This window comes from Myotis nattereri (genome assembly GCF_964212035.1).
Source record: "Myotis nattereri genome assembly, chromosome: 1".
In the NCBI taxonomy this organism is placed as follows: domain Eukaryota; kingdom Metazoa; phylum Chordata; class Mammalia; order Chiroptera; family Vespertilionidae; genus Myotis; species Myotis nattereri.
Window position 1 is genome coordinate 183,084,517 of NC_138075.1, and position 10,902 is coordinate 183,095,418.

At 41.8% G+C, this 10,902-nt stretch overlaps 1 protein-coding gene across 1 annotated transcript; it reads right to left on the bottom strand.

Annotated features, from left to right (window-relative positions):
- Window positions 1-2,188: 2,188 nt before the first annotated feature.
- Window positions 2,189-9,585, bottom strand: ODAPH (odontogenesis associated phosphoprotein; the record flags this gene model as incomplete). The annotated part of the gene is made up of 2 exons (XM_081101036.1): window positions 2,189-2,580; window positions 9,519-9,585. The coding sequence occupies 2 exons, from the start codon at window positions 9,583-9,585 to the stop codon at window positions 2,189-2,191; spliced, it is 459 nt and encodes a 152-aa protein (XP_080957162.1).
- Window positions 9,586-10,902: the final 1,317 nt, after the last annotated feature.

Below are 10,902 nucleotides of genomic sequence, written 5' to 3' on the forward strand. Positions count from 1 at the left end.
TGACTGCATTCAGGGTATGCCTTTTTCACATAATTAGAACTTCAGGCTTGCATAGGCTATTTTTACCACAAAGCAAAAGTTGAATTTAAAGGTCATCACACCCTCCCCACAGACTCCCATTGCTTCAAAAGCGGCTAATCCCACCTGTATGCTAAGAGGAACGCATTTGATAAACTAGCTCACTTTGAGGTATTAGTACTGAAGACTATACCTGAGTCCGTAAACCTGCTAGGCATCACTGTTTGTTAAGAGAAAAATCTATTAACCCAAAGGATGCAATTTCTCAAAAAAGTCACAAGAATATGCTTGTACTTGCAGGTGTGCGCCTGCTTTCTATATACATGTTCAAGGGTGAGAAGCAATGCAATTTTACCTGGTTACTTTACAAAAGGCCCTCACTATGAAACACTGCAGCAGTCGTCTGCTTTCTCACAGTAGAAGCTGTTAATCTGTCTTTACTTTGTCTAAGTTTTCCTAGTGATTAATATCACGTAGCAAGGCCTTCAGGGACTCCGTTCAGAGCGGTTAACGTTTGGATTGCACAATTTCTAATGTTTGGGAGAGAGAGCGCAGTCAAAGCCAGGCTGGTTGGACAGTGGGAGTTCCGGCAAGAGCACTGAGTGCTAGGTGAGTGGTGAGCGGGGAGCAGTGATAAAAGAGGGGGTCCTGAGAGGGAGGTGAGGTCACAGACAAATCTTTCTCTGTCTTCAAGTTTGCCTAAGGTTGGCTCGTTTCTGCTTATGCCCACTAACCAAAAAGAGAGAGAAAAAAAGATCAAGGTTCTTAACAAAATACAGAATTTCTTAATGAGGATTTCAAGTATAGATTTTATTGAAGCCTGACATTTTGAAGCAAATATCTGTTCTTATAATGAAAATTTGTTATGAAGTGAGTAAAGGAAATAGTTGTGTGTCCCCCCCGCACCCTCCTTCTAATCTTTAATACAGCCAGGAAGCAAAGCAATCTCTTTCCAGTTCCCAGGCAACATTCCCAGCGACCTCACATCTTTATGTTCTTTCTTTTCTTTGTAGAAGCAGCAGCACCAGCAGCAACTTTTGCACATAGTTCTTGGGAGGAAGAGGTGTTAAGATACAGACCACATGTACAAAACTAGTTCCTCTGTTACAGGCAAGATGAGCGGCACAAACGGGAGTTGGTATGTTACGGAATGGCTAAAGAAATAACCAATGGATGTCATCTGTGGGATGGGCGACTTATATTGCACCCTCGAAATACAGGCTTCCTATAGAGGAGTAACCTTAGGTCTGTGGAGGCCTAGAGTTGGGCGAACATTCATGTCACCTTAATCAGACTCTGAGCCCAGACCACATTGAAAGTTTTAGGGAAGTGTATCATTTAAGCTAGTATCTATATGATGACAACGCAAGAAAGTGAGATACTTATGCTCATTTGCTTAAAAAGTTAACATTAAAGTACATTTAGATATTACAATTAAAAAGAGTTCTGGGGTTAGGTAATTCAGTTTATGATAGCTTTAAAGTATTATCTGTAGTCAGATGACCTATAATTTAGTTTAATCTTTAAAATTGTTGTTGTTAGAAAACTGATTGGATCTTGAAAGTTGTCATCACAAGGAAAAATAAATTTGTGATTATGGTTGGTGTCAATGTTAACTGGACTTATTGTGGTGACCATTTTTGCAATGTATACAAATATTGAATTCTTATGTGATGTTATGCCAATTGTACCTCAATAAAAATATAGTAAATGAATAAATAGCCACTAGTTATATCCCTGCCAACATGCTTTAAATAAAGCTTTCAGTTTTCCATAATTTCTTTTAAAGTTCACTTTGTAAATGCACCTTGCTCATAAGTCTTCCAGTGAGTATGAAAGGGCTTCATTAATGTCTTCATTTGATCTATAGCAATCTTGATTTATTGAATTCTCCTCGCTCTAATTTAGAAGATGGAGCTGATTCTCTGGCATCTCAGTATGGACAGGAATGACCAGAACCTCTCATTTTAGGGTTTTATTTGCACAAATATTTGTGGTCGTAAAAATTTTGGGATAAGAATAATGTGGTTATTGCTTCTATTTTGCAAACTTGAATGATCTATGCACCAGTGTCTTCGCTGCTCGCAAGGAGAACAATTTCTAGTCAGTGGTGTTTAAGATTAGTTTCCAATTCAGCAATTTTAGTTGGAAAAAGAAAACAGAACTATTTTTATAGTCTTATCTGAGGTATTGACCTCCTCTGACTGAGCAGGTTTGGGGCTTCTCTCTTCCCTCTTCTTTCCTCAGACGAGCTTCCTCTCCGGAGTCTTCTTCTGGGGAAATAGTTATAATGTGGACTAAGACGATTGTTTGGCAGAAAAAATGGACGGTACTGAAAACGGTGGTTGCACCTGGGAGGGAGGAAAGCTCTGTTTGGAAACCTAATTTGGACTCTGGGCCTCCGTGTTGGGAAAAAATGGAAAGGACACTTGGGTGTCCTTGTGATGGGCTGGATCCTTGTCACCGGCCTCCTTGTGGCAGGTGGAGGGGTGAGTGTGAAGATCTGGCAGTCTGTAGGGTCCTCATTGTTTTGTGAGCCTCCGGGAGGGGTGACTACTTGTCCTGTGGGGAGAAAAATGCAAGTCAGGAAGAAGCCTGATAACAGCAGCAGAAGGGAGATGCTTGAGGGGTGGCAGGAGAGCGCGATTAGAAGGGAGAAATGGAGAGGTCTGAGTGCGTTTGGAAGAACTGCCAATGTTCAATGAAATGAAACATGGACACACCTTATGATCCCACAGTTGCACTCTGGGGAATTTACCCAAGAGAAATGAGTGTTTATGTCTACAAAAGACTAGTTCAAGAAGGTTCATAACAGCCTTATTCATATTAGCCTAAACTTGGATACAACACAAATGTCCATCAATTGGAGAATGTATAAACAGACTGTAGATATTCTTACAATGAAATAGAACTCAGCAATGAAAAGGAAGAATTACTAATATAACAATATGGATACATTCCACGGATGTTATGTTGAGCAAAAGATTCCATTTGTATCAAGTTCAAGAACAAGCTATACTAATCTATGGTTTTAAAAAATGTAAAAAAAAATAGTTAGCTTAGGGTTGAAGTAGGTATTATTTAGTGGAAAGAGTAACCTGGGAACTCTTTAGATCTTGATCTTGGTAGTTGTTACATAGATATGGAGATAAAGATTATATATATACATATATATATATATATATATATATATATATATATATACATATACACCCACATACACTTATGTATACATATCTACACACATGTTTATACACACATAAATGTATGTATGTGTAAAATGTGATCAATCTATACTTTTAAGATTTGTGCATTTACAATCAGAGAAAGTCAAATATATGATTTCACAAGTGGAATCTAATGAACAAACTAAACTAACAAGCAAAATAGAAACAGACTCAGATACAGAGAACAGACTGACAGCTGTCAGGGTGGTGGTGGGGGGGTTAGGGGCTGGGTGAAAAAGGTGAAGGGATTAAGCAAAACAACAACAAAAAACCCCTCGTAGACAGACCAAAATATGATAACTACCAGAGGGAAAGAGGGGATGGGTAGGAGAGGGTAAAGGGGGGATAAATGGTGATGGAAGGTGTGACTTGGGGTGGTGAACATACAATTCAATATATGGATGATGTATTATAGAATTCTACCCCTGAAACCAATGTAATTGTATTAACAAATGTCACCCCAATAAATTCAATTAGAAAAGATTTATACATTTTGTTGTATATAAATTATAACTAAATAAAGAAAATTAGTTGAAAAACAGAACTTAGTGTTAAGAAGATAAAAATAACTGCCCCTCACCCCAACAGGCCATTCATCCAAAGGCCTGCTTCACCCTCCGCAAGGAGGCGGCAGGGGCCTCTGCACGCGGCAGGGGAGCAAGCACTGAGGACCAGGGCAACATTCGTTTCTGAGAAGAAATTTGGACGAAGCGCAAGCGTCCAGGCCTTCCCGCTAGCTGTATCATCTACTTGAAAGTAAGCTTCCCTTTAGAAATTTATTCCTTCACTCCCCTAGCGACTTACCAAGGTAGACCCGGAGAGGACTGCTGCCTGTGAATGGTGGGAAATTGAGCTCCCCGCAGGAAGCTGGCAGTACTGAGGCCCTTAAGAAGAGCTAGATACCCCTCACCGTTAGAGCAACTGAAGTCAGGTTTCTTGGTTGTATTGGATGTGCTTATTGCCTGCCTGTGCGCATAGTCCCTCCCAGAGATTCTGTTTCACCCACAACCCCTGGAAAGGTCAACTCTGTACACTTTTGGCTGTGGCTGATTGGACTGCTGTTAGACACGTAACTCATTCATTGCCTGGCCAGTGACCAATCAGATTCTCACTTGAGAATTTCAACAGAGACACAGTCAGTGGAAGGTGTAAGACAGGAGCTGGGTTAGGTTTTGGTCAGTTGAATGTTGGGTAAGCGGAGAAGCCCGTCTTTCCATAGAAACTATAAAATGGGGAAGGCCTCTCAAAGAGAAAGACAAGAGACCATGTGGTAATGGAGTGATGAGGAAAGTAGCCTTGATTCCTGACTTTCCAGGGCTGGTCTGACTGAGGGCTGGTTGTACTTAAAGTCTTAGAGATATTCTTATAATAACCATTCCACTTCCAGTTCTACTCTTTTTTACAGATGGCTTGAATTGGTGTCTATTCCTTGAAGGAAATACTGACCCTTTCTTCCAGACCCATCTAGGTTACTGAGTATTGAAATTCTATGACTGAAACTAGATTAAAATATTTCAAACTACAGAAGATGATTAAATCCCACCTTACTCATTCTTTCCTCATACACAATTAGATCAGTTCTGAACCTTTTGTAACATAAAAATCTGCTGAGATTCCAGTTGCTAGAGGAGAAGCTAGCCTTACCCTTAATCCCCATCTTGACACTTTGGTGTCAGATCAGGTTTAGACAGACCTTGAGCTCTGTCACTCAGTGAGCTGCATTCCAGCTGTACAAACCAACCAACCGTCCGACCAACCCACCCCTGTGCGCATCTCGTTTCTTAAAACCTGGAGCTACTCTCCAAATCCCCAGCTGACAGTGGGTGTTAGAGCCTGCTAGGCAGCTTTTTTTCTGACTCTGGGATGTCCCGAGGTGTTCATTGTTTTCTTCTGGGAATTTCTGTGGGCTCAAGATCAAGGTGCAAGTTTGTCCCATGAACCAACCTAAGAATGTGGGCAAGCCCACATAAAACCACATTCTTCCAGCAGACTAGACACATGGTGACTATTTCAGGTCACTGGTTGGCTAGCACAAGTGCTCCAAAATGGGGAAGCCACAGGGATTGATTTGGGGACTGTCACAGATTCTTTACAAGGTTAAGGCCAAATATCTGAGTGAGGGGGTGATGCCATTCATGGTCTCCAACTTTGACTGAGTTAATATTGCTCATTAATTCTTTTTTTAAAAAATGCTCTCTTTATTTTTTTAAACATATTTTTATTGATTGCAGAGAGGAAGGGAGAGGGGAAGAGAGAGATAGAAACATCAATGATGAGAGAGAATCATTGACCAGCTACCTCCTGCACGCCCTCTACTGGAGGTTGAGCCCACAACCCAGGCATGTGCCCTTGACTGGGATCAAAGCTGGGAGGGACCCTTCAGTCCACAGGCTGACACTCTATCCACTGAGCCAAACTAGCTAGGGCTCATTAGTTCTTTTGTTTATCCTTGTTCTGCTCAATTTTCACTGCCTTCTAAACCTTTAATGTGCTCCTCAAAGCTGCTTCAAAATTCCTATTATTCTTCCTTTACCTGAAGAATTCTCTTCTAAAGTCTCTCTACCTTTCTAAGTAATTTACTTAGCTTAATACTTTAGAGAGAAATCTTTGGTGATCTGCCATGAAATTCTCTGGTTTCTACTCTCATTGCAAAGAAAAGTCTGCACACTTCTGATTCTGTCGCCCCTCCCCCACCTATTTAAATCCATTGGAATCTGACTGCCTCCTCCACTCCACAAAGGCTACTTTGGCAAAAGTCACCAATGATTATGGGCTTTCAAAATGTTGGTTCCAGATGCTTAGAGCACCATTTCCTGCCATCTTTGCTTGGCTTACTTCTATGCAGATTTCATATCTCATTTCTTCAGGGAGGCCTTAATCCTGAGGCTGTGTTAAGACAATATGCAGCATGCTTCCATAGCATCCTGTGAGTCCATGATACTCATGAGTCATGTGATTACTCTTCAGATGTTATATTCCTCCTCCACTGAAATATCCACTGGACCATCCTGTAGACCACATCCTTTGACCTCATCCCCAGCATGGTACCTAGAGTAGAATTGATTGATTGGGAGAAATCTGTTTCGATAACTGCAAACGTTACCATGTTCCTGTCTCTCAGAGATAATGCAATTGTTACTAAGCAAATAGTTCTCACTATGTAACATACTGACATGCCACCAAAGGCACACAATAACAAAGATGAGAGTGCTTCTGCAACCTTATTCAGGCCAAAGTAGGTCAAATATTTAAATGCAGATTAAAAACATTTTGAGAGGCAGAACAGCATAATGTTTAAAAGCATAGGCTGTAGAGCCAGGTGTCCTGAGCTCTGCCGTTTAACAACTGCATGGCCATAGATGGGTTCCTTAACTTCTCTGAGTCTCCTTTTCCTTATTTGTAAAATGGAGAAAATAATACTGCCTATCTCACTGGTTTGTTGTATTATCTGAAATAAGATGTAAAGTGCTCAGAACATTCCTGATCCACAGTATGCAGTTAGTGGTGTTAGCTACTGTTATGATTAATCTTCAATGCTACGGAAAGATTCTGTTAGCAAGAGCCCAATGTTCTTTTTTATTATTATTATTATTAGTTAAGGTATTACAAATGTGTCCTCATCCCTCCCATTAACCCCTAACCTCCCCCCCACACACAAACTCATGCTCCCATCCCCCTGTTGTCCATGTCCATTGGTTTGGCTTATATACATGTATACAAGTCCTTCGGTTGATCTCTTCCCCTTATCCCCGCCCTCCCCTACTTTCCTTCTGGGGATTGATAGCCTGATCGCTCTTTCTCAGTCTTAAGAGCCCAATGTTCTTGGTTCCATTTGGTTACACTTTATACATAAAATCTGTGCACTATCGATAGGACTAAAGGGTACAGATCTTATTACAACAGGACCTCCATGAAGACAGGGACTGCTGACTTTGAGGGTCACTGCTATGTCCCTAGCATCTAGAATAATCCCTGGCTTAGAGTGGTGCCCAGACACATTGCAAATTTGTGGATCTGATATGGAATGAATGGCCAGCCAGACATTGAATTTTCTTCTCTATAGATTTTTGTAAAGCTCAGTGAATATTTAATGTCAGTCCTAGAAAATTCACAATAATAACTTACATTTAAAATTAGAGTAAAATAAAAAATTAAGCCAAAATATTGCTTAGAGTTTAGATATCAATTTTAAGTCGGTTTATTATAGTCTAGACATAAAACTCATAGCATACCAGCAACTAGTACTTGAAAAAAAAAGTAAGGATAAAAAGACTTCTATATAAATATGTAATTACCTGTAGTCTGTGGTTATTTGGGCAGACAATAGTTGGGTTGTAGAGAACTATACGGATTTTAAGAGAAGTAAGCTTCATACTTGATTTGTAAGTATGCAGTCCTTCCTTTCCATGACACATGGAGTATTAGAAAAATTCTCACATGCTTTTGGAATTGAACCAGAAAGAAATATAAATCTTGTGATTAATTTACTCACCACTCAACTCAATTTTTGACTTAGTTAACTGCAACTCAGTTCATTGTGTAGACTCACAGACTGACTGGCTATCTTGGTCATATCTCTAATTTTACAGGTAAATAATTTAGAGCTCAGAAAGTGTCACGCAGGCTTATTTCATTTTCAGCAGCACACAGGGTCCCATGCTAGATGCTGTGGTGTATGCAGAGACGATAAAGACCCGACCTGAGCTCAGGAGTGCAGATACACTGCAAATACGCGGATTTGTAATATGGAGCAGAATGCAGGAATGCCATGGGTGATATACAAGTTACTATAAGTATTATTCTAAGATATCGGAGAGATTGCAATTTGTCTTAAGAAAGCCTTTGTGAAGGCAGTACCATAGTGACATTTACACATTGTCATGAGAAGCAGAATTGCAGTAAACGGGGGGCAGAACAGGAAGAGGGTCAGCCCAGCCCGCCAGGGAGAGGAGAGGAGGGTGAGGGTTGTGGAAGTGAGCAATGAGCTCGGACCAGGGTGGCTTGGACAGAGTGACGCTACATTGGATGGGCTTCCATGTCCGTCTGAGGGACAGTGGGGAAGTGCGAGTCAAGGTCAGAAATCACATCTCACATTTTAATTGATGTTCTTTTGGTGTGACTAAACCTCTAATCTCATTATAACCGGTTTAGCTACACATTACAAAGTTGCCTGACGACTGGTTCACTTTCTGGAATGAAGGCATGAGGTGGCTAGTTCTGTTTATGGTATTTCTTTTAGATGTCACTTTTAGCAAGTGATGCTTGGGGCCTTGTCTTAGAAAGAAGTGGGGCAGGGGTTATTTGTAATCTCTGTTTCCTGCCCTCTGATCACCGGAGTTCATGCAGAAATCGGACAGGGTGAGCTCTGGTGGTCTCTCCACCAGCTCTAAGGTCTCTGCTCTGCTGTGAGCGTTGGGGGATGGAAGCAGGGAACTTGTTGGAGGCTGACTAGCTTCTGGCTGGGCCCCTGCAAAGCCCCCAGGGGCATGTGAAGGGGAGAAAGATTCAGTGTGACTCCTGGGTCTCTACTCCCTGAACCATAGTAAGTTCTGGAGCGAAGGGAAATGGTCATCAGACCCAGGTCTCCCAGTTTCTTCTTCCTCTCTTTTCCCTCTCTTCTCCTCTTTTTATCTTTTTCTTTCATTTCCCCAGAGGTTTGTAAACCAAATCTAAGGCTCAGGCCACTTGGAAATTTCATAGTGGAGGAAAGGAAAAAGAAAAGGAACAGTGGAGAAATGGAATCTAATATAATCCTAAAGAAAGAAATCTATGCTCATCTGAATGGCACCAAACCACAGCTAAATAGATGTGATTAATTAAAGCAACTAACAGAGGCTAAACACTCAACGTGTGCAAATTACTGTGCTTCTGGGGATAGAAAGAGGTGTACATTGCTGTCATTCAGGGCGGCAAATTGTTAGCATTAGAACCATAGGAAGTAGTATTAGTATAGTGTTTTAAACTTGAAGAGCTTTTCTTGCATGATGGCTCACAACCCCCGTAATAATGCATGTTTTTAATCCTGTCACTTCACATATGAAGAGACTGATAGAGAGGTTACGTATGTCTAACGTCACAGCGCGAGAGCTGAGACTGAGAGTAAGGTCTTCAGATGATAAGGTCCAGCCTGTTCTTCTTTAACCAAACAGGCTGGTGGAAGCTGACAAACGTTTTCAATTTATGAACATGTATAATCATGGAGCCAAATTTTACCTTTTCAAACAACTTCCTGATTAGTGGGCCCACAGTGGAATAAACACAAAACCCCCTTACCTTCTGCCACCATTACCACCAACCAGCAGACCAACAGCCAGCAGGAGAGGCAGAGCCTGGGAGCCATGGCTTCTACCTGAGCAGTCGCTACCTTGAACCTAGCATTGGTTTAAAAGGGAGTGGGTGAGTCACCGGCCTGAGTCAGGTAATTTGCATTTGCACAGTGGACCGCAGTGGTCAGGGCCTGCGGTGTGAAGCTAAGAAATCAGCAAGGAAGTACCAGAAAGTATTTATCAACCAGAAGCTTCTTGCAATGACAGCCAAACATCATTCATTTGTCCTTAGAGTTGGACTGTATTCTTTTAATTCCCTCAAGTCTTCTCCCCTGTTTACTTGTGTGTATGAGTCTCCCTCCACAAGAGAAAGACTCTGTGTGGGAAATAGTCAACGCTGCTTCCTTCTGTGGAGCTTACTTACTTAAAAGAGCTAAACAGGATGGGGAGGGCATTATCAAAAGGCTTCCTGACCCAGGCAGTTTGGAGAGACTGTTCGTAGGCCTCTGACCAGGATTTATGGCTTCTCTGCTTTTGTGCAGGAGCCAAGGGCAGCAATCAGCAAAGTATCTTCTCTGATGGCCACTGTCTAAACACCAGAGTTTGGAGAGATTAACTTAGCGAGTTGTCTTCCAGGCTCTTCCTTATGCACCAAATTGCCAATCAGATGGACATGATATATCTGTACCCAGGTATTTCCTGAGAGAAGGGTGGCCAGCTGCTGGAGGAGTGGGATGGTATGGCCACAAGTGATTAAGAGCGTGGACCTCGGAGTTACAAAAACCTGGCTCCAATCTTGGTACACAGTACAACTCTAATTTTCTTTTAAAAAAAAGTATTTATTGATTTTTAGAGAGAGGGGAAGGGAGAGGGAGAGAGAGAGAGAAACATTGAGGAGAGAGAAACATCGATCAGCTGCCTCCTGCATGACCCCTACTGGGGATCGAGCCCACAACTCGGGCACGTGTCCTGACTGAAAATGGAACAGGTGACCTCTTGCGGCATGGGCTGATGCTCAGCCACTGAGCCACACCAGTGGGTCTGTTCTTTTTCCTACCAGCTGGGTAACTTGGGGTGAGTCCCTGGGAGTTGTTGAAGCCTCGGGTGCCTCATCTGTAAAATGGGGCTTGTAGTATTTTCCTCAGAGGATTGTTGTGGAATAAAAGAGTCAATTGACTTAAAACTATTTCAGTGTGTGGCCCGTGAAGTGAGTGGTAGTGGTTATAAAATTATTCTGACTCCAATTTTTTGTTCTCTTAGGAGGTGGTACTTGCCAAGTCATTCAGTTGCTCAAAGGGCCTCCACTTTGAACAGAGCATTTTCCTGGGCATTACAGAACAGCAACACAGAACACAGACCCTAGCTTCGAAGAGCTGACAATCGAATGAGGA